The 27,544-nt window shown below is 39.0% G+C and overlaps 2 protein-coding genes and 1 long non-coding RNA gene across 7 annotated transcripts in view; 2 read left to right on the forward strand and 1 right to left on the reverse strand.

The window, feature by feature from the left end:
• The window catches only part of Acmsd (aminocarboxymuconate semialdehyde decarboxylase), a 55,010-nt gene extending 48,707 nt beyond the window's left edge, over positions 1–6,303 (forward strand). For both annotated transcript variants that reach the window (XM_042683493.1, XM_042683494.1), the window contains 2 exons: positions 1,462–1,560; positions 5,796–6,303. In XM_042683493.1, the coding sequence (XP_042539427.1) occupies positions 1,462–1,560; positions 5,796–5,858 (162 nt within the window). In that variant the 3' untranslated portion in view covers positions 5,859–6,303. The remainder of the gene's footprint in view (positions 1–1,461; positions 1,561–5,795) is intronic.
• Positions 1–13,968, reverse strand: part of LOC122110794 — a 30,247-nt gene extending 16,279 nt beyond the window's left edge. The window contains exon 1 of the long non-coding RNA XR_006147914.1: positions 13,853–13,968. This is a non-coding gene — a long non-coding RNA (uncharacterized LOC122110794). The remainder of the gene's footprint in view (positions 1–13,852) is intronic.
• Positions 13,969–15,598: 1,630 nt separating this feature from the next.
• Ccnt2 (cyclin T2) overlaps positions 15,599–27,544 on the forward strand; it is a 34,254-nt gene continuing 22,308 nt past the window's right edge. For 3 of the 4 annotated variants that reach the window (XR_006147913.1, XM_042683489.1, XM_042683491.1), the window contains exons 1-2: positions 15,599–15,781; positions 16,585–16,666. Coding sequence is in view for 3 of the 4 variants with exons in the window: in XM_042683489.1 (XP_042539423.1) it covers positions 15,624–15,781; positions 16,585–16,666 (240 nt within the window). In the remaining variant the exon portion in view is untranslated. Of the gene's footprint in view, positions 15,782–16,584; positions 16,667–26,852; positions 26,977–27,544 lie in introns of those variants that run through there. The other variant, XM_042683490.1, reaches the window with a different exon arrangement.

A 27,544-nucleotide genomic window follows, 5' to 3' on the forward strand; every position in this document is an offset into this window, starting at 1 on the left:
CATTAAAAACAGAAACATGCAGCTAGGAATGTGGCTTAGTGGTAGAGTACTTGTCTAGCATGCATGAAGCCCTAGGTTTGATTCCTCAGTACCACATACAAAGAAAAAGCCAGAAGTAGTACTGTGTGACTCAAGTAGTAGAGTACTAGCCTTGAGCAAAAGAAGCTCAGAGATACCGCCCAGGTCCTGAGTTCAAGCCTTAGGACTGGCCAAAAAAAAAAAAAAAAACCACAGAAACATGCATAACAGATACATTGTTCAGTACATTTTTCTTCTTTACAATATGCCTTCAACACCATTCCTCTTTACATGTATTCATTTCAGCATATAAAATATTCTTTATTCTTTTCTATTTTCAGATATTCTACAATTTAGTTGTGTAGTCTTTTAACTACAACTAACTTAAATAATTTCCTCACAGGAGTCCATGAAATACATTTATACAAGTAATGAATCAGGTTGAGATATGTTTTTATTATATTTTGATACTATTACTTTCCCTCATTCTCAGTAATAAGTTCCCTGAGAACAAGGACAACAGATGCTCTCTTGACTAGGGCACATCTAGATTCTAGCACACGACTGACATACTGCTTAATACATGTATATACTGACAAGCCTGTGATTCTGTTGTATAGTATATCTAAAGGAAATTTAAAGCTACGCCATTCAAAAAAATCCTGTTATCTACCAGACAGTGATTGAACTGTTATGAGGTTTATGCTTTTTTTGGTTTTGTTTTATTTTGCTTTTACCTTGTATCCAATCTTCTTTCAAACTCTAATGTGCTTTCAAAAATTGTGAAATCAAGCCAGGTGGTGGTGGCTCACACCTGTAATCCTAGCTACTCAGGAGGCTGAGATCTGAGGATCACAGTTTAAAGCCAATCCCAGCAGGGAAGTCTGTGAGACTCTTATCTCCAATAAACCACCATAAAACCAGAAGTGGCACTGTGGCTTAAGTGGTAGAGAGCTTGCCTTGAGCTGAAGAGCTGAGGGACAGCACCAGGCCCAGAGTTCAAGCCCCATGACCGACAAAAAAAAAAAAAAAGAAAAAAAGTGTAATCAACGGTGTTATATCATTCTAAGAAAGGGTCCTTAACTTGATATGAATGTGTCAATGTATTTTACTAAGTAAATGCCTATTTCTTGTATTGCAATATTGCAGTTATAGAGAGAAGGAAGGAGGGGAGAGGGGAGGGAAAGGGAGGAGAGGGGAGGAGAAAGGAGAGGAGAGGAAGAAAGATTTTTAAGTTTGATTTGCAACTTTAGTAGACCTAATAGTGACACCTACTGGAAATAATGTTAAAAGTTGAACTATTAAAATTTTTTTGGACGATTTTCTTTTCATCAGGAGGAAATTTGTTATTTCATCATAAAAGTATATATAATTAAATGAAGTCTATATAGGGTGTTTGATGTTCTTAAAATTTGTAAATGAAAATACATTTTCTCTTTGTAGGATAAAGTCATTTTGGGAACTGATTACCCCTTTCCACTAGGTGAGCTAGAACCTGGGAAACTGATAGAGTCCATGGAAGAATTTGATGAAGAAACAAAGGTATGTATGTCATCTTCTTCTTCCTGAGTCTTGCTGTTCTAATTGAGTTTGGTTTCTGAGCATTTTGACAAATGGTAACAAATACAGAGCAGCTGTTACATTAACTATGACTAGAACTATCACTAGATCTTCAGAAATGGCTGTTAAAGGACAAAAGAAAATCAGCCTAGCCGGTAGCTCACGCCTGTAATCCTAGCTATTCAGATCTGAGGATCGCGGTTCAAAGCCAGCCCAGGCAGGAAAGTCTGTGAAACTCTTATCTTCAATACACCACCAGGAAACCAGAAGTGGCGCTGTAGCTCAAGTGGTAGAGTGCTAGCCTTGAGCTGAAGAGCTGAAGAGCCCAGGTCCAGAGTTCAGGCCCCACGACCTACGAAAAGAAAATCAGCCTAGTACAGCTAAATTAATAAAACCAAGAAAGAGAACTGTAAAGATGTAAATCAGCCTAGTACAGCTAAATTCATAAAACCAAGAAAGAAAACTGTAAAGATAAAAATCAGCCTAGTACAGCAAAATTCATAAAACCAAGAAAAAACTGCAAACAAGCATCCCATAATAACATAATTTTTTAAAAAATAACAAATTTACACATTAAATGGGTCATAAGAAAAGTATCTGTTTTTCCTTGAATATTCCAGTTACAAATCTATCCATCTAAAAATTTGCAATGGCTCTAGTTATTCTGGATATTGAGACCAAAGTTTCTTTCAAGAACAAGCAGCCAAGGATTCAGAGCACTCTAGAAACTTTTTTTTAGTCAGTCCTGGGCCTTGAATTCAGGCACTGTCCATGAATATTTGTGCTCATGGCTAATACTCAACCACTTTGAGCCAAAGCACCATCTCCAATTTTCTGCTGGGAAATTAAGAGAAAATTGTCTCATGGACTTTCCTATCCAGGCTGGCTTCAAATAGTGATCCTCAGATCTGACTCTCCTGAGTAGCTAGGATTATACATGTGAACCATCAGTGCCTGACTTAAATAAATTTTAACATGTATTTTTAAATGTATTATTTTCATTTTTTATTGTCATTATAAAGGTGATATACAGAAGGGTTATAGTTACATAAGTCAGATAAAGAATACATTTTTTTTAACAATGTCACCCCCTTCCCTCGCTTAAATGTATTTTTTTTGTGGATAAATGTTACTAAAATGTGTCATTTTGCTATCATTACCTAAACTACCCCTTTAGCTCCTGGACCAAAATGAGTTTACAGTGAATGTTCTCATATGTCTTCCCCTTTGCCATCTCCTCCTGCACCTAATCCCCTAAAATTACTATTTCCCCCCTAAGGCCTTTAAAATGAATCACTACCAGGGGTCAAGGATGGTCACATACGAATATTCTTTAAAATCTTACAAAAGATTTTAAGTCACAATTCTTTTTTGCATACTTATTTTTTTCCTAGAGTAGAACCCCAAAGTTTTGTTTTGTTTTTTTTAATGTCTATTCCTATCTGTTAAATAGCTATTCAAGCCAGGCACTGATGGCTCATGCCTGTAATCCTAGGTACTCAGGAAGCTGAGATCTAAGACTGTGTTTCAAAGCCAGCCCAGGCAGGAAAGTCCATGACATCTCCAATAAATTACAAAAAAAAAAAAAAAGCCAGAAGTGGAGCTGTGGCTCAAGTGGAAGAGTGCTAGTTTTGAGCAAAAGAAGCCAAGGGACCGTGCCTAAGCCATGAGTTCAAACCCCAGGAGCAGGAGAGATATAGCCATTCAACCCAGATGCTGGTGGCTCATGCCTGTAATCCTAGCTACTCAGGAGGCTGAAATTTGAAGATCAGGTTCTAGGATCAGATTTGTCAGCCCCAGCAGACAAATCCGAGAGACTCTATATGGAGTTGTGACTTAAGTGGTAGAGCACCAACCTTCAATGCAATAGTTAAACAAGAATGTGAGCCCCTGAGTTCAAGCCCCAGTGAAAGAAAAAGAGAGAGAGAGAGAGAAACAAAACAGAATGAGGAAAAGAAGGAAGGACAGGAAGGAGGGGAGAGAGCAATGGAGGCCAGGGGAAGGCAAGGGAAAGGCATACCATTCAAATCTTCTGAATGGTCTAGAGACAGCCAGGCAAAAGTTTAAAAGTCCTTATCTCAAAAACAAGCCAGAACTTTTTTGCTGTTTGTGGTGGTGGTTATGGGGCTTGAACTCAGGGCTCAGGAACTTTTTCCACTAAAGACTAGTGCTCTACCACTTTGAGCCACAACACCACTTTGGGTTTTCTGATGGTTCAATGGAGGTAGGAGTCTCAAATACTTTCCTACCCAGGCTGGCTTCAAACTCTGACCCTCAGATCTTAACCTCCTGATTAGCTAGGATATATAGGCATGAGTCACTGGTACAGGGCACAAGCAAGAAATTGACCTGGTACTAAAAGCCTGTAATCTTTGCTACTCAGGAGGATAAAATAGGACAATTGCAGTCCAAGGCAAAAGTCCAGCCAAGGCAAAAGTATGAGACTTTATCTAAAAGCAAACTAAAGTAAAAAGGGGTGGAGCTATGACTCAACTGGTAGAGGACTTGCAGTACTGCCAAAAAAAAAAAAATAAAAACACATTATCACAATTTCACAATCCACTAGTAGACACTACACTAATCCATTTGTGTAAAATAATAGCATTGGAACCAAAGATAAATATTTTCTTATACATGTATAAAATATCTCTGGAAGAATAACGGATAAATCTGGGAAGAAAAAGTGGAATTTGGGTGGCAGTAGTGAAAGAATGTATCTGTTTTATACCTCTTGAATTTTGAACCATAAGAAGGTAAACACCTTACAAAAATTTAAGGTATAAATCAACTCCATTTGATGAGTACAAAAACATTGTGAAGATTCATTCTACCATCAAGATGTAGAGAAGGAAAACAAAGACTTAGCTGTTAAGTAATTTGTTAAAAGAGACAAAAGGGTTGAGTTACATTACACAGAAGCAACTCCAAAACCCTGTACTTCAGGATCAGGTCTCTATCTAACACACCAAAAGGTATCACCTTCAAAAGATACACAGTATCAACATATTTTAAAAAGTAATGGTTTTTCCAAGCAGTTACCATCACTTCTAAAATGTTCTCTGAAGAGAATGGCCCCAGTGTGTTTTGTGGGAAGAATACTAACAGATCTCTGCTGTGAGTCTCCACGTTTCAAAGCTATGTAAGAATCCTGAAGCAATTATGACATACAGATAGATACATGAATGGTATGAATGTTACACAACTTCATACATGTTTCCTTCTACCATCATCTACATGTCTATCTTTACAGACTAGACACAGATCAGTTAGGATATTACAAAACTTCCTATCAAATCACTTCTTTCTATAGAGTTAATATAGTCAATAAAAGTAGAAAGGGTAGAGAAAAATTAGGAGTCCTTTATGAAATTTATGAAATGTACAGATTTGTACCCAACCCGAGACTCATGTTATTACTTCTCTTGCTATGAAAGAGCTAATCTTTTACTGATGGCCATAAGGATAAGGCATGAAAGCCAGAGAATGGCTACATTGCTGGTTCCAGCCTTGTTGTCCTATAGAATTAAACATCTTTTTTCTGTATTTGCTTCCAAGCACTCCTTAAGACCTACTAGACAGTTCACTGATGACATTCAAAGAAGAGTACTTTCCTAGGAAGTCTCTTCCCTTTATAAGCACCTTTCTTTTCTTCTATAATTAAGCTTCAGACTTCAAATGGTGGGGGAGCAGGGTTCAAAGCCATATAGAGTGGTACATACCTGAAATCCCAACCCCAAGAAGGCTGAGGTATGAGGATGTTAAGTTCAAGGCCACTCTGGGTTATATAATAACTTTGAGGACAGCATGGTAAAACTCAAAAAAAAAAACACAAAAATCATCATTAGTCTAAAGAGTTTTAGTAATAACCTACTAATATGTTTGTCTCATACTGGAGAGGTTTAAAAAAAAACCACCTGAAGACATTCAATAAAATACTTTAAAGCAATCAATAACGAGCTAGGCACCAATAGCTCACACCTGTAATCCTAGCTACTCAAGAGGATGAGATCTGAGTAGCCAGCCCAGCTAGTAAGGTCCATGAGACTCATTTCTAATAAAACACCAAAAAGTGGAGCTGTGGCTCAAGTGGAAAGTGCTGGCCCTGAATAAAAAAGCTAAAGGGCCCAGGCCCTTGGCTGAAACCCCAAGACCAGTACTAAAAAATACATTCAATAGTAATAGTAATAATAATAAACACTTCTTTCTCTCTGTTTTAGGAAAAACTCAAAGCTGGTAATGCCCTGGCATTTTTGGGACTTGAGAAAAAACAATTTGAATGAATTCAGTATAAAAACAAAACTTCATGAAGATAAATGTGTGTCATATATGCATTTGAACCACTTTTCCCAGAAATAGAATATACCCAAGTATCCTAAATTGTTCATAATAGGCATGATTCACATTGCTATTCTGAAAAGAAGTACATTATCTCATATGCAAATCAAAAAATACTGTCCAGTTCCTCCTCAATTACTCTGGAAAACTAAAAATGTTATTAATGATTTATATAAGGGTTCACTTTATAGGGCTCACGTATGTTTTCCTTTTATCAAGGACATTGGAATGGACCTGAAAAACTTGTTTTTTCCACTCAGAGCTTTTTTCATTAGCTCAATATTAGTGATTATTTTGCATGATAAATGCAGCCCATATGTAGGAAACCCATAATCTCAAAGAGCTTATAATCCAATTAAAGAAGCAAAAGTACATGGGAAAATTACTGAACAAGGAAGTGGTGCTGTAGTCAAGTGGTAGAGTGCTAGCCTTGAACTGAAGAGCTGAGCGACAGCGCTCAGGCCCAGAGCTCAAGCCCCATGACCAACCCCTCCCCCCAAAAAAAGTAAATTGAAATTACTGAACAATACAACATGAAGATTAAACTCATATTGATCTTGACTAGCTGGGCAGATCTTCCCAGAGTCTGGAACTTGAGCTGAGTCTAGGATAGATATGGCTTTCTTTTTTTAGTTTTACCGGATAGGACATAGACAGAAGGGCAAAATTATGGGAACATACCTGTGACTTCAGACTGGATAAAACTTATCCATCCTCTGTGTGTGTGTGTGTTGTTTAGGTTGTGGGGCCTAGGTGCTGTCCCTGGGCTAGTACTCTACCACTTTAAGACACAGTTCCATTTCCAGTTTTCTGGTGGTTAATTGGCAATAAGAGTCTCATGGGTTAGGTGGGGGTGGGGGGAGGGAAGAGAATGGGATGGGAAGGGGAAACAAAGGAGGAGTCTACAATGCTTGATAAGAAATGTACTCATTATCTTGCCAGTGTAATTGTAACCCCTCTGTACAGTATTTTCACAATAATAAAAAAAAATTATCACTTGAAAAAAAAAAGTCTCATGGACTTCCCTGATTGGGTTAGCTTTGAATTGTGATCCCCAGATCTCAGCCTCCTGAGTAGCTGGGATTACAGGTGTGAGCCATCAATGCCAGACAACTTATCCATTCTTGCCCATTATAGTTTTAGTCTACAAATGTACTTTACCAGAAGCTCTTTTAATTTAAAATACTGAGCAGGATATAGGAAGCTAGCTGTGAAGAATGATCTGAGCAATACAGGTTGCTTTGTCTAGTGACTTTATGACTTCATCCCACCTGAGCTGCTACAAAGGCACTTGTATGTGAGACAGGTAATGAACATCTGTAGTTCATATACCTCTGGCTGCATTCCAAAACGTACAAGATGTTATGTCAAAAAAAAAAGAACTTTACAACTTTGGTGGGAGTGGGGGATGGGAAGGGATGGGAAGGGGAAACAAAGGAGGAGACAACAATGCTTGATAAGAAATGTACTCATTACCTCGCTCACGTGGTTGTAACATCTCTGTACAGTATTTTCACAATTAAAAAAAAGTGTTAAACTGGCCACCTACTAGTGGTTCATGCTTGTAATCCTAGCTACTCTAGAGGCTGAAATTTGATCACTGTTCAAAGGCAGATCACCAAAGTCCTTGAAACTCACACCTGTAATTAACATAAAAAAAACAAAAACAACCAACAAACAAAAAACTAGAAGTGGATCAGTAGCTCAAATGATAAGAGTACTAATTTTGTGCAAAAAAGCTCAGGGACAGCACCCACGCCCTGAGTTCAAATCTCTAGGACTATCACCAAAAACAAGGAGCTGAGGGACAGCACTCTTGCCCAGAGTTCAAGCCCCATGACCAAACAAACAAACAAAAAAGTTAAATTGTGCAGGTACCATAAGAATCAATCAATTCCCTTTTTAATTTGGGTATAGCAAGAGCCTCATACCTGTAATCCTAACTACTCAGGAGACTGATTCCTGAGGATCGCAATTTGAAGTCAGCAGGGGCAAGTAAGCATATGGGAGTCTTATCTCCAATTAACCACCAAAAAGCAAGAAGTAAAGCAGTGGGTCAAGTGGTAGAGTGCTGGCTTTGAGCAAATATGATCAAGGACAGCGCCCAAGTCCTGAGGTCAAGCCCCCAGGATTGGCACACAAAAATGAAAAAAAAAATTTAATAATAAAGTTTAGGGTTTACAGCTGAATTCTACAAGGCCTTCAAAGCAGAACTTACACCAATACTCCTCCAATTCTTCAATGAAATTCAAAGTAAAAGTTCACGACCAAACTCTTTCAATGAAGCCATCATAACCCTGATCCCAAAACCAGGCAGGGACTTATCAAAGAAAGAGAACTATAGACCCATTTATTTGATGAACATCAATGCAAAGCTTCTCAACAGAATTTTGGCCAATCGACTTCAACAATTCATCAAAAAAATCATACACCACAATCAAAGAGTATTCATTTCAGGGATGCAAATCGATTAATATAATTCATCACATCAACAAAAGCAAGGATAAGAACCACATGATTATCTCAATGGATGCAGAAAAAGCATTTGACAAGATCTAACATCCCTTTATGATGAAGGTGCTGGAAAAACTAGGAATCCATGGAACATTCCTCAATATATTAAAGGCTGTGTATGACAAACCTACAGCCGGCATTATACTTAAAGGCGAAATGCCGGAGCCTGCCGGCAACGAAAGGGAATCCTGAATTAGGGGGCGAGATGCAGAAAAATAAAGACATAAAACAAAGGATGGGATTGGGAGGTCTGCAGCTCAAGACTGCAGCCCCGTTTATTTTTAACTTTCCCTAATATATACTATTAGAAGTCAAGAGGTAACGTAAGGTTACACTAGTCCAGAAAAACAAGGAAAATTTCAATAAAAACAGAGTGCAGTAAAAACAAGACAAGGTCAACTGGTAGAAAGTAAAACAAACTCTGCAGACATAGCAAAGCAATCCCGGGCACCTGGTGTTTTCTAAGTAAGCCAGTTTCTTGAATGTGCCTTCAAGTGAGCACCAGGGTCAAAATGACCTTTAAACTTTACTGTCGGCTCCCAACAGTGAAAAGCTAAAGCCATGAGACAAGGATGTACACTCTCTCCACCTCTCTTCAATTTAGTATTAGAATGCCTAACTACAGCAATAAGACAAGATGCAAATGTAAAGGAGATCCAAATAGGGAAAGACGAAGTAAAACTCTCCCTCTTTGCAGATGACATGATCTTGTATTTAAAGAATCCCATGGACTCCACTCCCAAATTACTTGAGCTGATTTGAAACTTTGGCAAAGTAGCAGGGTATAAAATTAACCCTCAAAAATCAATGGCTTTCTGTATGCCAACAATGAGAAGAGCATGGTTGAAATCAGGAAAGCAACTCCTTTTGTAATAGCCCCACAAAAAATAACATACTTAGGAGTGAAGGACCTCTTATGATGAAAACTTTAAAAACCGAAAAAAGGAAATTAAAGCAGAACTTAGGAAGTGGAAAAACCTCCCATGTTCCTGGATTGGTAGAATTAACATCGTAAAAATGGCAATACTTCCAAAGGCTATCTACAAATTCAATGCAATACCTATCAATATTCTAACCTCATCATTCTTCAATGAAATAGAAGAAGCAATCCAAAAATTCATATGGAACAATAAAAGACCCGAATAGAAAAAACAATCCTTAGCAGAAAGAACAGTGCTGGAGGAATATCAATACCAAATTTCAAACTCTACTACAAAGCCATAGTAATCAAAACAGCTTGGTACTGGCACAAGAACAGACCTGAGGACCAATGCAATAGAACTGAAGACCCAGAAATGAATCCACAGACCTAATCTTTGATACGGGAGCTTAAAAAAAATAGAATGGAGGAAAGATACCCTCTTCAGTGAATGGTGCTGGCAAAATTGGTTTAACACCTGTAGAAAACTAAAGCTAGATCCCTATATATCACCCTCCACCAAAATCAACTCCAAATGGATCAAAGACCTCGGAGTCAAAGTAGACGCCATGAAAATATTACAGGTAGAAATAGGAGAAACTCTAGGGCTTCTTGGCACAGGCCGAAATTTTCTTAATAATGACCCAGAAACACAACAAATCAAGGATAGGTTGGGCAAGTGAGATTGCATGAAACTGCAGTTTCTGCAAGGCAAAGGACATAGCTAGCAAGATCAACAGAAAGCCCACAGATTGGGAGAAGAGCTTCAATAGCCATACAACAGATAAGGATCTCATATCTAAACTATACTTAAGAACTCAAAAAAACTAAATCCCCCAACAACAAATCTTCAAAGAAACAACTGCCTGATAAATAAGTAGGCAAAAGACTTAAAGATAAACTCTGAAGAGAGGAGAATGGCCAAGACACCTGAAGAAATGCTCATCTTCTCTAGCCATAAAAGAAATGCAAATCAAAACATAGAGATTCCACCTCACCCGTTAGAATGGCTATAATCAAGAACTCTAATAACAACAGATGCTGGAGGGGATGTGGCCAAAAGGGAACCCTACTGCATTGTTGATGGGAGTGTAAACTTGTTCAACCACTCTGGAAAGCAGTATGGAGGTTCCTCAAGACTCCACATAGAGCTCCCCTACGACTCAGCAATCCCACTTTTGGGCATTTACCCAAATGATCACAAACATACTAAGGCTACCAGCACAACTATGTTTATTGCAGCATTACTTACCATAGCTAAGATATGGAACCAACTCAGATGCCCCTCAGTAGATGAATGGATCAAGAAAATGTGGTATATATATATACACAATGGAATTCTATGCCTCCATCAGAAAGAATGACATTGCCCCATTTGTTAGGAAATGGAAAGACTTGGAAAAAATTATATGAAGTGAAGTAAGCCAGGCCCAAAGAAACATAGGTCCCATGGTTTCCCTTATTTGCAATAACTAGTATAAGTCTAGGACATGCAAAAAAAACGTCAAAAGCTTCGTACATATGACCATATAAGATGATGTTAAGGGGGCTGGGAAGGTGGCTCAGTGATAGAGCGCTTGCCTTGCACACATGAGGCCCTGGGTTCGATTCCTCAGCACCACATAAGCAAAAAGAAAAAAGCCGGAAGTGGCGCTGTGACTCAAGTGGTAGAGTGCTAGCCTTGAGCTGAAGAGCTGAGGGACAGTGCCCAGGCCCAGAGTTCAGGCCCCACGACCGGACCCCAAAAAAAAGATGATGTTAAGTGAAATGAACCCCAAGATAGAGACACAAGTGTTTTTTTTCTTTCTTGCTATTTTTTTTAGCATATTTAAAATGTATTATGTGTTGGGTTTTTTTGTTTCTTTTGTATGTTCTTCCCAGATGGTATAACCCCTGTTTTCACTATATTTGATATAGGTGCCCTGCATCTTGTATATACACTTTTCAAATTTGGGAAGGGGAAGGGAAATAACAAAATGCTGAAATACAGATACAGGTTGACCCACTGTAACAATGAGATGTACAAGACACTATGATGAAAATAAACTTTACAACTTGTTCGAGGGCAGGGGGAGTTGGCAAGTGGGAAGGGAAGGGATGGTAGGGGAAAAACAAAGGAGGAGGTAATAATGCTCAAAAGGAAATGTACTTATTACCTAACTCATGTAACTGTAACCCCTCTGTACAGTATTTTTACAATAAAAAACAAAAAAATGAAAAAAAAATAAAAATAAAGTTTATTTTTGAAAACATGTTAAAAAGAGATCAAATTCAACTTGGTCTCTACTCCCCTAAAGAACCTATTTTACCTGTTCTATTTTTTTAATGTTTCCGTACAGTTTATGAGTACTTACATGCATTCTTTTCTTTTTTCATTTCACCCAAAGTTTTAATCTCTGGTGATCATTCTGTATATAAGCTGCCTCTTCGTTTTTAATGGCTGAATACTATGAATGAAAATTACATAGTTGTACTGTAATCATCCAATTCTCAATTTATGGACACTCACATTTCTAATCTTTTCCAATGAGCTGCTACTAAGAATACCCTCATGACATTTTTTCATGTTATCTTAAATCTTCTTTGTGAGGTATTCATTCAAGTCGTTTCTCAGTTTTTACTGTGGATTTGTGTTGTTGTTGTTGAATATTGAGGTTTGAACTAAGGACTTGACACTTGCTAGAAAGTTCTACTGCTTGAACCACACTTTGAATCCTTTTTGCTCTATTTTGAGGGGGCAGTACTGGAATTTGAACTCAGTGCCTCAAGATTGTCAGACAATCTACTGCTAAAGTCATGTCTCTAGTCCTTTTTGCCAGGGCTGTGACCCAACTACGATCCTCTTATTTTATGCTTCCCAAAGCTGGGATGAAGACTTGCCTGCCACAATATCCACAATAATTCCTTTTAGATGGAATCTGATGAACTTTTTAGCTTAGGCTGGCCTGGAGCTACAATTCTCTGAATCTCAGCCTCCTGAATACCTAGGATTACAGACATGAGCCACCACACCCAATATGTTCTGGTTATTTTTGATACACTTATTTTTTGCCAGGTTGGCTTGGTCTTTAATCCTCCCATTTTATGCTCCCTGCTATAATTGGAATATATATAATTGGAATAACAGGCACATACTACTAGACCAAGTTTGTCTTTTGCTTCAAGCCAGCCTTTGAACCGTAATTCTTCTGATCTGCCTCCTAAGGATGTAAAATTATAGACACAAGCCACTAGACCCCAGCCAGTTCCTAGTTTTGAATTATTTGTAAGGAGGAGGAACAGGAATGGATTATTCTGTTAAGTATTTACACAGTATTGGGGTTTGATGTCTTTATGCTTACTAGGCAAGAACTCCACCACTTGAATCATGCTCGCAGTCCTTTTTGCTTTTGTTTTTTAGATAGGGTCTCATGCTAACTTGGTCCATGCTGGCCTGGAACCCCATGATTTTCCTATCTAGACCTCCTACTGAGCTGAGATTACAAAGCCCAGATCCTGAGTAACCCCCCCCCCAACCCCCAACAAATGTGAAAAGTATAAGCTATCTAGACATTTTTTCTCAACATTGATATCCAGTTGTTTTAGTACTGCTTGTTGTAAAGACTATCCTTACTTTATTGTATTGCCCTACCTCCTCTGTGAAAGGTTGGGTGATTATTTGTGTGGCTATTTTCTTCCATTAATCAATCCTAACATTCTTAATCCAACTTTTCTTCATGATTCATGGGGTTTGTGTCATTTGCTTTTCCACATAAACTTTAGAATCAATTTGGTAGTAGTAGCTAAAGGGACATACGAAATTCTGTTTGAGATTACATTGATTTATCAAATTGCGAAAAATTGTTATCTGACTCTTCTAATCCATAAACCCATAATCATTCTAGATCTTTGACTTAATCAATTTTGTAATATTCTACATTCAGATCTGCATATTAGATCTACATCTATTATTTTGAGGTAGGGACTATAATTGTAAATACATGTGTTTTCAATTTTAATTTCCAACTATTTTTTTGTTGACTACACAGGAAAACAACTGACTTTTATATATTTACCTTGTATCTCAAAAATCTAGCTATCACTTCATTAGTTACAAGACCGTTATTTGTTTGGGCTATTATACACAACATTTGTCATCTGTGAATAAGATTTTCTTCCCCCCCCTAATCTTTTAATTTCCATTTTTTGTTTTGTACTTACGAAAATTTTCTATTGTACGTAAACAAGTATACTTTGGTTGAGGAAGTTTTCTTTTTCTAGTTTTCAACATAAATGAGTGGTGAATGTAGGTTAAAAATGTTGCTTTGAATCAAATCTGTGGCATTCTAAGTCACAAGCCAGGAGGCAAATAAATGAAGTTACCTAAGCAGTTGTCTAAGGTAACTACTATAATTAAAATAACATAATACAACGGGGGCAGGTTGAGCCAGGAGCCCCAAACAAAAGCCGGGAGTTTTCATGAGAAACTGTTGAAATTTACACTTGTCTTTGGTAAACCTGTCTTACCTTTCCTGGGTCTTCAGCCAACAGTTACAAATTTAAACATACTTGTTCACGTACAATAGGAGTTGTCTCGGAGCCCATCACCCAACTACTGTGAAACGATGTAGCATCTTCTTCAAGAGAAAATGGATAAACCGATTGGTATGTCACTTTACCAAGTACTAAAGATACGATCTTTACTCAGTTGCACTATTTCCCTCCCATCTTTTTCTTCAACAGCTAAGCGTGGTTTAAAAATAACACACTCGGGGAAAAACAAGTCGTTTAAATAAGGATACAGGTGGACCTGTTGCAACAATGAGAAGTACAAGTTGTCATGTCAAAAACGAACTTTACAACTTGGGGGGGGGGGGAGAGGGAGGATGGGAAGGGTAAACAAAGGAGGAGGCTACAATGCTTGATAAGAAATGCACTCACTATCTTGCCCATGTAATTGTAACCTCTCTGTACAGTATTTTCACAATTAAAAAAAAAATAGCACACTTCCAGGGTGAACTCGAGACCTCGTTTATAGATTCTGGTCCTGCAGTTATTTAAAGGCATATTCCTTAGCAAGTTTGAAAACGAAAACAAAAACAGGGGCTGGGAAGATGGCTCAGTGGTAGAGCGCTCGCCTTGCATGCTTAAAGCCCTGGGTTCGATTCCTCAGCACCACATAAGCAGAAAAAAAAGCCAGAAGTGGTGCTGTGGCTCAAGTGGTAGAGCGCTAGCCTTGAGCTGAAGAGCTGAGGGACAGCGCCCAGGCCCAGAGTTCAGGCCCCACGACCGGACACCCCCCCCCAAAAAAAAAAACAGAAAGAAAAAAAATAAAAACAGAAACCAAACTCCAGGGCCTTTTGCGTTGGGGGTAGAGGACTCAAGCACTATTTCCGATGCACCCGACCCCAGCTAGCTCCGTCCCAGAGCGTCTCAGAAACTGCGAGAATGCACCGCTTCCCCCCCCCCTCACCCCCCCCGCCCCCGCCAAAAGAGAGCGCCGGGGTCGGTATCTCACGCCGGCCAGCCCGGGCAGAACATTCCGAGAGACTAATTTCCAAGCAACCACCCCAAAGCCCCAAGTATCTGGCAGAACATTAGCCTGGAGCCAAAGAGCTCAGAGGCCGTGCCCAGGCCCGGGGCTCAAGTCCAGGACACGGACACGGTCACGGACGGACAGACAGACAGACAGACAGACAGACAGACAGACACACACACACACACACACACACACACACACACACACACACACACGCGCAGGGGCGGCGTGAGATCCCGATGGGGCCACAAGGTTTAAAGCGCCTGCGGACTGTGGTCCCCGGCAGAAACCGCTGAGCCGCGAGTCCATCTCGGCTAGGCCCAGAGCGCGGCCGCCCGCCCGTCCACTCCGCCCTCTCCCATCACCACCCACACAAGGCCAGTCGCCTCCCTCCAACACCTTATAGGCCTAGCGACCCTACACCCGGCATGCACCGCGCCGACCTTTTCCTTCCGCGTGACCCCCACCTTCGGCGCCTCCCAATGACAAACGGCGCGGAGCATTGTGGTCCCGTGAGCTCGCGCTGCGACGGGAGGGAGGAAGGGGGGGGAGGGGAGGGCAGGAAAAAGAAAGCAAAAGACCGGAGGGGGCCGGTTGTGAAGCCTTCGCGCACGCGCACAGGCGGCGGCGGGCAGGGAAAGGGGGCGGGGCGAAGCCTACGGCGAGCAGAGTGGGGCGGGGTCGCACGGCCTTGGCGGGGAGTCCGCGAGCCGGGAGGGGCGGGGTGTGGGTGAGGGAGCGGGCGGAGGAGGAAGTGTCATGGCGTCGGGCCGTGGAGCTTCTTCTCGTTGGTTCTTCACTCGGGAACAGCTGGAGAACACGCCGAGCCGCCGTTGCGGAATGGAGGCGGACAAAGAGCTCTCGAACCGCCAGCAGGCGGCCAACCTCATCCAGGAGATGGGGCAGCGTCTCAATGTGTATCCTTTGCTCTTTGGGGCCCTCCGCCCCTCAGGTCTGGTCCCCCCCACCCCCAACCCCGGCCCAGTGGCCGGGCCTCGCTGTCCCGGGAACATGGCGCCGCGTCCGCCCCAGCCTCCTCAGGGCCTCGGCCGCGGTGAGGGAGGGAAAGCTGGGGTTCCAGCGGCCGCAGGGCCGGGCGGAGGAGGGGAGAAGACGCGGGAGCCCGGGAATGCGGGCCGAGGAGCTGCGTTGTGTAATCTGTTCCGGGCGGCGCGTGGTGCGGCGGGAATAGGGGCGCCGCCCAGGCCGTGTCGTGGGGGAGGCAGCTTAGACTTTCCGGGGTCGCCGAAGGGGTGGAGAGGGAGGAAGGTTCGCGATCCGGGGCCCAGTTGTTCTCCGAGGCTTGAACCTGCGCTCCCCACCGGCGGCCGGTGGGGAGGTCTTTATGTCCCTGAGTTGGTTTTGTGCGGAGCGGAGCCGCGCCGGTTTCCACTGGTCCGGTGTTGAGTTTCCTCAGTCCCTGGGATCTCCTCTCAGCAGTGTTAAGAGTGAAATGCTCAGAGGTTATTTCTGTTTATTTGGCGTCCGGCCTACTCTTCCTCTCCCCTGACCACCCATCTCCCTGCCCTCCCCCCGCCTCCCTCCCCCCCCCCCCCTCCCCGCAGGCTTTCATTTATTTTCAGATCGGGCTTCTGTTTTGAATGAAATTCGGGAGGCTTTAGGGTCAGGAGACCTCCCTCTGCGGGTCAGTAATTTTCCATGGAATTGGTTTTGGACAGGAGACGTATTTTCTGATTATTTCCTCAACGTTACATTTCAGCTCTCAGCTTACAATAAACACTGCGATTGTTTATATGCACAGGTTTTATATGCACCATTCTTTCACCAAATTTAGTAGAAATGTAAGTACTATTTTATTGTCTTTTTTTATCGCTGCTGAATTTTGTGTAAATCTATACACAGAAAAGTGGTTGATTGTGCTGTTCGATTTAGTGTTGTGCGTTAACAATAAAAGTAGATGGCAGGATATACTTTTTCCTTCAAATGCAGAGGATTTTTTTTAAATTTATGATTGTGAAGCAGTGTTAGATGTTGCCAATATTTTTAATAAAAGAAAAAATATTTTTAATCTAAAGAGATAATTTTCTTTACTTAACGTTTATGATTTTCATTATTTAAAGTTTATGCTTTATGCTGGAATTTCAGTAATGACAGTGTAGTTAAGCTAACCTAGTTATTCAGTGAAAGGGGTTAATTTTGTTTCTCTTTGTTTCAAATATGAATTAGAGTTAAGATAGTTACATTAATGTAACTAATGTCACTTTGAACATTTACTGTTAAGGAAATATTTCATTTGCTAACACCATATTCTTAAGATTTCATAGTTTCTGTTTGTGTCAAACAGCGTTAGTTCTTTAGTTGTTAGGATTTTAAATATCACCTCTTGCTGGGCACAGGCTGCTCATGCCTGTAAAACTAGTTACTTAGGAGACTGATATCTGAAGATGAATCAGAGCAGAAAAGTCCATGAGACTCTTACTTCCAATGAAACAGCAAAAAGCTAGAAGTGGAGCTGTGGCTCAAGTGGTAGAGTACCATCCTTGAACAAATAAAAGGTCACTTCTAATATCCTATGTCAGGAGTATGTTTATGTATATTAATTTTTATGTAAAATGTTACTGGTACTGATTTCAAATCAGTAAATCTTGACGAACTGTTCAGTTTAAAAATTTTAACATCTGAAAGTTATGTCTTTTCAGAATACTGTGTTAAATTTGTTAGCCCACCCAAAAATGTAAACTTAGAAATATTTAACCCTGCCCCCTCAATATCTATATTTACTTCTTTAATTCAGTTTTCATAATGTTATTTTGAAAAGTGTTAGAAGAAAAATGGATCAAAAAGATCTTATGTTAAATGTGGATAGACATTATATGGTTTCATTTGCTAAGAAAATGGCATTAGAAAAGTTCCTATTTATAATGTTCTTGAAGTATGTTTCCTGGTTTAGGCTCTTCTAATGATGTTTAATTTGGATTGTCAAATTATACACACACACACACACATATATTTCATATAAAATTAAGTATCTTTTAGTCCCCCTTCCACTCTTTCTCTTAGATCTATGTAATTGTTGCCCTTTTGTTTCATAGTTATTTCTTATGCATAGTACTTGAGTCAGTGGTAGTTGTGAAGCAGAAAGGTAGTAGTTTTTCTTAAATGGTCCTGATAGTAATTACAAGCCTCCGGCTGGCAAGGTGGCTCAGTGGTAGAGTGCTTACCTTGCCTGCATGAGGCCCTAGGTTCGATTCCTCAGCACCACAAAAGCAGAAAATCCTGAAAGTGGTGCTGTGGCTCAAGTGGTAGAGCGCTAGCCTTGAGCTGAAGATCTCAGGGATGGCATCCAGGCCCAGAGTTCAGGCCCCACAACTGACCAAAAAAAAAAAAAAAGGAAATTATAAGCCTTAATAGTCCTGTTTATGCCCAGGACTGGTAGCTCATTTAATCCTAGATACTCGAGAGGCTGAGGTCTGAGCATGTTGGTTTGAAGCCAGCCTGAGCAAGAAAGTATGAGACTCTTATCTCTTAACCACCAAAAAACTGGAGGTAGAGCTGTGGCTCAAGTGGTAGAGAGCCACCTTAAGCAAAAAAGCTCAAGTATAGTGACCAGATCCTGAGTTCAACCCCTTAGTATGGCACTACACATAATAGTGTTTTGTGTGTGTCCTTTTTTCATTTGTATTTTGGGGATCACACTGAGCATTTGCTAAGCTGTATCCCCAGCCCTGGAAATGCTTTATATGTCTATAAATCGCCCGCTTTTTTTTGGGGGGGGGGCTATCTTTCCTCATAAATTTGTTTTTATGTTCTAATTGGTGTGTTTTAAATAAATATTTTGCTTAAAGCCAGAATTCACAACTTTTAGCTAATGAGGTCCAAGTGAGATCTAATTGTTGTCTTTTTGCCTCTATTACTATATCCAAATGTTTTTAATATTTGTGTTGGTGGGCTGGAAGGTGGCTCAGAGTGCTTGCCTGCTTGCATGAGGCTCTGGGTTCGATTACTCAGCACCACATAAGCAGAAAAGACTGGAAGTGGCACTGTGGCTCAAGCGGTAGAGCTCTCACCATGAGCTAAAGAGCTGAGGGGCAGCACCCAGACCCAGAGTTCAGGCCCCATGACCGACAAAAAAATATATTTGTGTTGGTGTACTTGCATCAATTACAAGAGCTTGCTATTTTAACTTCCTATTTCTGTATATGAAGGGATGATCTCGAATGTGAGTCACATTTAATCATGTTCTCCCACATCTTTGGGGAAATTTTTTCTTGAAGTGTTATCATTGAATGCCATACTAAACTTAGAAAAATCGTGAGTTCATCACAAACTGAACACTGGTAAATTAAGCCATATAGAATAACAAGCTTAAATGTTAAGTGGTAGGACAAAGGACAAAGCCTATCAAGTTTTAAATGTCACGCGTTAAAGTATTTAAAAATACTTGTCATTCATTACTTTGCAAGGATGACAAATTTAAAAGTAAAGAAAAAGAACTGTAGAAGTAAAGTAGTAATTTAAGGATAAAATCATTATCCACATGTTTTAGTGACCCCCAAAACCTTTTTATCATTCCTTTTGTCAGTATCTTGGAGAGTTGAATCATTATTGATAGTAAGTATTTAAATATAGTAAGTGTTTAAAATGTAGCCTAATTAGATAATTCTGTCCTCTGTTATATGCATAAATGTTTCTGTAAATTAAGCTTGAAATTAAAGAATGGCCTTCCTAGGGCTGGGAAGGTGGCTCAGTGATAGAGCGCTTGCCTTGCATATGCTCAAGGCCCTGGGTTCGATTCCTCAGCACCACATAAGCAAAAAGAAAAAAGCCGGAAATGGTGCTGTGGCTCAAGTGGTAGAGTGCTAGCCTTGAGCTGAAGAGCTGAGGGACAGTGCTCAGGCCCAGAGTTCAGGCCCCACAACCGGACCCAAAAAAAAAAAAAAAAAGAATGGCCTTCCTAGATCAAGCTCAAAATAAAACTTGTGAAGTGTAAAATCTCTGAAGCCAACAGTGCTTCCTGTATAAAGTGAAGTTGAGCATCCTCTCCTGTATTGTCATTAGAAGTATTGATCGAGCTTCTCACATTGATTTGGTTAGGTTTATATTAATTTGTTCCTTATTCCAGTTCCAAGTTGAGTGATTTCTCTTTAACTGGGCCTCATATAATCTCAGCACTTTGGAGGCTGAAGCCAGAAGATATTGAAGTCCAGCTTGGACTACATAGTGAGATCCTATCCCAAAAAGAAAAAATAAAGAGGAGGAGGAGGAGTCTGGTTAAATAGAACATGTCAGCTGGGTGCCTGTGGCTCAGGCCTATAATCCTAGCTACCCAGGAAGCCGAGATCTGAGGATCATGGTTTGAAGCCAGCCCAAGCAGGATGTTCTGTGAGACTGGTATCTCCAGTTAACCACCAAAAAGTGGAAAGTGGAGCTATGGCTCAAGTTATAAAGCATTAGCCATGAGCACAAAATCTCAGGGACAATACCCAGGCTCTGGAGTTCAAGCCCCAGAACCAGCCCCTCCTTTCTTCTGCTCCCCTTCCCCCTCCATCCCCCCCCAAAAAAAACCCCATGTCCTTTTCTAAGTGTTTTTGATTTTTTAATTTGTCATGGTCTGTTCTCATAGCATTCTCCAATTGATGTACTTCTCTTTCTTTAATATCATTATCTCTCTCTTTGCAATCAGAACTACTTATATTCTGCTCACTTTAAATACTATTGTGTGTTAAGGGAAGTATTTGGGTATGGTCTTAAGGAATGACTTATAAAAGTACATCTGTCATATTTGAGTTTGATTTATACATGTAAATTTGGTTGGTACACTGCTATACATAAACAAATAGATTTGCATTTGCTTGTGCTAAAATTTGAGTCCCATTTCTTCCTCAGTTTTTCTCGATTGACTTAGTTCATTACTAGTATATATTGATGGAAATTTAAAGATTTTTGTTTGCATTCTTCCTCAATGATTTGAAGAAACTCTTATCTATCTAGAGAAATGTCCACAATTTCTTTTCTTTGTCAGAAGTTACTTGTTATGAAAGTAATAACAGGATTTTAAGCTCTGAGATACCTGTTTTACTTTTGTATTTTTTACTTTAGAATTTTATCCCTGTTATCTAGAAGTGGAATAATTGGATTAAATGACAATTCTGTTTAAACTTTTGAGGAGCATACTGTATTTTTAGAAACAGCCACTATTGTGAATATGCAAGCATTCATCATTTATTTTTTTATTTTTACTTTTTTTATCAGTCATTCATGGGGCCTGAACTCTGGGCCTAGGCACTGTCCCTCAGCTCTCTCAAGGCTAGTACTCTACCACTCTATCACAGCACCACTTGCAGCTTTTTCTGCTTATGTGGTGCTGCAGAATTGAACCCAGGGCTTCATGCATGCAAGGCAAGCACTCTACCACTGAGCCACCTTCCTCGCCCCCATTCACCATTTTAAAGTAGTAGCCATCCTGATTTGAAGTGGTATCTTACTATAGTTTTGATTTATATTGACCATCTCTTATGTGCTTGTCAGCCATTTCTCTATCTTTGGATAAATGTCTATTCAAGTTCTTTGTCTATTTTTTAATTGAATTGTTTGGGGGTTTTGTTGTTGAGTTGTAAGAGATCTTTGTATATTCTGGTTATTAATTTTTTTTTACCAGATGCATGATTTACAAATGCTTTCTCCCATTCTGTGCGTTCCCATTTTGCTTTATTGAAGTCCAATTTATTTTTTATTTTCTGTACTTTTGGTGTCATTCAAGATAAGATCACCAGATCCAGTGTCATGAAGCTTTTTCTCTTATTAGAGTTTATAGTCCTAGATCTTAGCTTAGGTTCATTCCTGTGTAGTTAATTTTTGTAAAAAGGGTAAGTAAAATTCTGTCTTTATTATATTGCATGTGAGTGTCCAGGCCCTCCATTTTGTTATGTTGACTTTTGTTTATCTTTTTGTGCTGGTACTTGGACTTGAACTCATGGCCTTGGATCCTTATTTGGCCTTTTCATTAAAAGCTGGTGCTCTACCACTTGAGCCACAGCTCCACTTTCAGTCTTCTGTTGGTTAATTCAGACTTTGTTGCCCAGATGGACTTTGAACTGCGATCTTTCAGTCTCAGCCTTCTGAGCAGCTAGTATTACAGGCATGACCCACCAGATCAAGATGCAGTCACGTGATGGATACCACTAAGCAGTTACATTAGTTTGTTAAAAGTGAAAATCAAGTTAGATCATTGTATACTCTACTGTGAGTATGTATATATATCCTAGGAAATGAGGGACATTTGGGGAACCTTCTTAACAACCCTCCAATACTTTGGTATGTTTGCCTAATATATTACACTTTAAAAGTTTTCTAGTTGTGGGCTGGGAAAGTGGCTCAGTGGTAAAGCGCTTGCCTTGCATGCCTGAAGCCCTGGGTTCGATTTCTCAGCACCACATAAGCAAAACAGAAAAAAGCCGGAAGTGGTGCTCAAGTGGTAGAGTGCTAGCCTTGAGCTGAAGAGCTGAGGGACAATGCCAAGGCCCAGAGTTCAGGCCCCACGACCGGACCCCAAAAAAAAAAAAGTTTTCTAGTTGTAAATTGGCATATTAAGTTAGTAATGTGCTTTAACTCATTTATATGCTGTGTACAATATTTTGAGTTCCTACTGTTACAAGCAAAGATGGGATCTTGTATTTTCATAAGTACTACTTTCCCTAGAAATATATATTTTTACTAGGTGAGAGAAAAACTACACAGTTTAAAAGTACTTACTTTAAACTTATCTAATGTGGAAATGGCTAAAAAGATTAATCAGCTGTGTCTTTTGTATACTTAGGAACATTTAGAACTTTTTATTTCTTTGTTTTCATGAGTTTGAAACTGAATAAGGTAACATGATAGGCACTAACTAAAACTGGCTATGGAACCCATGAAATATGGCTAGTGTACTGAAAAACTAAAAAAAAAACTTAAAAATTGTAATAAATTTTAAGGTTTAAAAATTACAGCAAGAATATTCAGCATACATATGTGATAAAGCAAGTGGGATATGTGAAATGAATCTAGGGGAGAAGAGTGATTGTTCAAGAAGCGCTAGACATTTAGACATTCCCCCCTGTACAGCCTTTTGAAGTTCAGAAAAGTAAAAAACTCAAGGTAAAATAATTTGACTTTGAAATATTAAATGTCCGAGTTGAGATAGTGTAAGGCTAGTTTTTTAAATTCTAATATGGAGAAGATATATGAAATATTACATCTAATATTTTATATTGATTGGAGATTATTACAATAGTAAAATACAGTACAATTGGAAGTAATTTTTCTTGTTTAAATAGTTTTTACTGCTTTCCAGATGTTGCAAATTATATATATGGCTAACCTTTCTATTTAATAATAGTCTATGCTTATTTGTATCAACAAAATGACGGGAGTTACAGTGTATTAATTCATTCTGTAAGAACATACATGTGTTCAAACTGTTTAGAAGTAGTTAAAAAATGAGAAAAATAATTATTTTCTGCTTAAAATTAAAAATAAAAGACTGATATTGAATCATGCTTGAGGAAAAACAACAGTAACTAAGAAGGCAGGGGGAAGGGTAGCACTGAGAATTTGGGGCCCTGTTTTGAAAAGTTTTTGTGATCTAGAGAGGATACAAGATTTCTCCAAGATCCTTGTCCTAAGGTGGGTGTTAATAGTTATTTTGTGTTACCTTGTTTAAAGAGATCTAATAAATAGATGCTTTTTAGCAACAGTTTTTAAAAACACCTTTATTGAGGTTTGTTATTTCAGACTGTAAAATAGACCCATTTCTAATGTATAATTCTAAGAATGTGTTTTGTTTGGAATTATACAATCACCACGACAGTCTAAATTTAGAGTACTTTTGTCCCCTGAAAAACTGTACATATTAACAGGTTGTTCACCAATTGCTTTCCCTTTCCCACACAGAACCAACTTATAAATTAATTTCTGCCTCCATAATTTTCCTATTCTAGACAAATGTAATCATGTAATATGTGGTCTTTGACATAATGTATTGTTTTCAAGATTCAAAGATGGTACAACACCTATAAGCATTTGATTCCTTTTTACTTCTAAATATCTATCCATCATGTGATTGTATGAATCAGTTGGTGAACATTTGGGTTTATCCCACTTAGTGACAAATAATGGTATGAACATTCAAGTGTAAGTTTTTATATGAAAATGATTTCATTTGTCTTGGATGTATTTTAGAGTAGAATTGCTGTACGTATTGTTGTATGGTCATTCTAAACTACAGTGATCTTGGATAGGTCTTTCAGACATTTTTGAGGAACTGCCAAATTCTAGCTACACCATTTTACTCTCCTAAAAATAATGTATAAAGGGTCCAATGTCTTTACATTTTTCCAATCCTTAAAATTAATCAGTTTATTAGCCACTTTTGTGGATGTGAAATGTTATCTCCCACTGTATGTGTTTGCTTATCACTTTCTTGTCAGTATTATTTGCAACACAAACATCTAATTTTTTCTCTCTTGTTACTTTTATTCTTGATGCAATGAAAAAGAATCCTTTGTGTAATATAAAATCAAAGAGGATTGTTTTAAGAGGTTTATAGATTTAGCTCCTAAATTTTGGTCTGTGATTCATTTGAGTTAATTATTGCATATAGTACCAAGAAGTTGAACTTTTTTTCATATTAATATAGTTGGTTGTTGCAGTATCAAAATTAATCAACCATAAATAAAAGGGGATATTTCTTTTTTTTTTTGGTCCGGTCTTGGGGCCTGAACTCTGGGCCTGGGCACTGTCCCTCAGCTCTTCAGCTCCACAGCACCACTTCCAGCTTTTTTTTTTCTGCTTATGTGGTGCTGAGGAATAGAACCCAGGGCCTCATTCATGCAAGGCAAGCGCTCTACCACTGAGCCACCTTCCCAGCCCAAAAGGGGATATTTCTGAATTCTTGGTTTTATTTTTATTTCATTTCTTAAAATTCATTTTTTTATATTATTGTTTGCCAGTCCTGGAGATTGAACTTGAGGCCTGGGCACTGTCGCTGAGCTTTTTGCTCAAGACTAGCACTCTTACCACTTGAGCCACAGTGCCACTTTCTATGTGGTACTGAGGAATCCAACCCAGGACTTCATGAATGTTTGTCCTTAATGCTAATACCTTGTAGCCTTGATGAGGCTTTGTAGTATGTGTTAAATTCAGAAAGTATGTCTTCATTTTGGGGGAGGGATCATACTGCAGTTGTCAGCTCAGGGTATTACGCTTGTTAGCAGGCACTACCACTTGAACTGTGCCCCCATCCCTTTTTGCTTTAGTTGTTTTTCAGATAGGATCTGGTATCCAGACTAGCCTGTACTGCATTCTTGTTTATGCTTCTCACAAAGCTAGGATGAACACCACTACAACCAGATTTTATTGGTTGGCCTGGCTCTTGAAAACTTTTTTCCTAAGCTGGCTCTGAACCATGATCCCCCTGATTGCTGCCACCTGAGAGGCACTGTACTCTACCTACTTTTTTTTTAAGTTGGATATTCTTAGCTCCTTTGTATTTCCATATTACTTTTAGGATCAGCTCATTTGTTTTCTATATGAAAAGAAAGAAAGAAAAAAACTAACAAAAAACCCCCCTGGAATTTCAATGGGAATCTTGGATTTGTAGAGTAAATTTGAGGAGAGTAATGATTGCCATCTTTATAAAAAGCCATCTGAAGGAAAGTGGGTAAGATCTGTTTAGTATATTTGAAACCCTCTTTGGTATTAATATTTTTGTTTCATAGAACTATTTTTATGTTGACTACTTTTTTAATATGTGGGCTTTTAAACACTATATACTTTTAAGCTGTAAGTTGGTATTTTCATGATAGGGTCATGATAGAAAGTTTTTATTGTTTTGGGATGTGCGTGTGCGTGTGTGCGTGTACATGCGTGTGTGTGCACACATACCAGTTCTGGGTTCTGTCCCTCACCTTTTAGTTCAAGGCTAGTGTTCTACCGCTTGAGCCACAGCTCCACTTCCCAGCTTTTTGGGGAGTCTAGTGGAGATCAGAGTCTCAGACTTTCCTGCCCCATCTGGCTTGGAACAATGATCCTCAGATCTCAGCCTCCTGAGTAACTAGATGGAATTAGAGATTTGAGCCGCCAGTACCTGGCTAGAAAGTTTATACATGCCAGATTGTATGACATTTATTTAGTATGATATTATTCAAGTACGATATAGAAATCAGTCCATATTCTCTTAATTAGGACTACTTTTCAGCAATACTTGAATACTAATATTTTTGAGACTTTATTACGTCAACTACCTTTTAAATGTAGTGAGTTGTCCCAAATAACTTCATTTGAAGATTGTTTAAATTCTCAATATGAAATGTCTTATGTGACAGTATTTCACCCATAAATACATGAATAGGAAAATAAAATGCCAGGCTGAGGTAATGGCATCTTTTATAATACTAAAAATGTCAGTGATTTCATTGCAACAAAATTAAAAATGTAAACCACTTTTTAGCATAATACTGGAATTTTTGCTCAGTTATCCAGCATTGTGATTTTTTTAATACCAACGAGTGAGTATTTTTATTCCACTTTCGTGAACTATTTTAAAGTTCTTCTCCTTATCCTAAGATGTTTCTGTATTTTTACTCAACTTACATCCTTTTGAGTAAACTGCAATACTTACCAAATTCTAATAATTTCCAAATTCTAGTTGTGTCAGTTAGATCTAGTGATACGTTAATGAAACTCCTTTACCAGGCACAACAAGAAGTTTTTGTAGCCTTGGAGCTGAAATGGGGAGATGTTTGGGACAGGGAAAGAATATCTTCATTAGTATGTAGAAACTAAATATATGTGTACCAAGATTATTAAAAGAATGAGGAACAGAAAGGGGTGATATTGTACTTATAAATTGATTTTCCTATAACTACCTAATTTTTAAAAAATACCAGAATGGATTCATTTGAAACTGACTGATACATCCATCTTTGGTGACTTAGCAATTACCCAGGCCTTTTGTTAATTCAACTGACCTTGCCTCCAACTATCAAGGTTGAAGCCAGCATTGGAGAGTGAAGAATGTCAGCAGTGAGGGCATCATGGCAGAGAGGGGAGACAGCGGCCAGGAATGGGCAGGAGGAGAACAGATGGAGAAGGAAGGGAGTCAGATCAAGAGGTAGGAATGGAAATATAAAGGAATAGAAAAGGAAAGGGGGAGAAAGGAATATGGGTATATATAAATCATTGAAGTAATGTCAAGTGTCATAATTGTAGTGTTTAAATATACTTAGGACTGCAACACAACCTTGAAAACACTGAGTTTTTAAAACTGGGAGAAAGAAGAGTTAATGTTAAAAGCTTGTTAACTCTTTTTTTTAAAATTTAAGGTCAACACTAACGATACACAATCATTTAAAACTTCAACGTAGTAATATTTAAGATCTATTCCTAAGGGACACTTCATTCAGTCTGACCACTCAGACTGACTGTCCACCACTGACTCCTTCTCTATGATTTATATGGCATGCTTCTATAGAAATTTGAGAATGTAGCATTCCCTGGAAATAGTTGTGCATCTGCTACAGTGAGAGACTCTGGGTACTTATTTAAAAATCAACTTTCTTTTTACCTTTTTCTCCCTTTGGCTATATAATTTAAGAAAGTTTACTTTAAACTTAAGGACCAGAACACTGAAACAAATAGTACATGGATGTCCTAGTGAATTGAGTTTCAAGTTTAGAATT

The sequence above is a fragment of the Dipodomys spectabilis genome, unplaced genomic scaffold (genome assembly GCF_019054845.1).
Source record: "Dipodomys spectabilis isolate Male_0828 unplaced genomic scaffold, ASM1905484v1 ptg000081l, whole genome shotgun sequence".
Lineage (NCBI taxonomy): Eukaryota > Metazoa > Chordata > Mammalia > Rodentia > Heteromyidae > Dipodomys > Dipodomys spectabilis.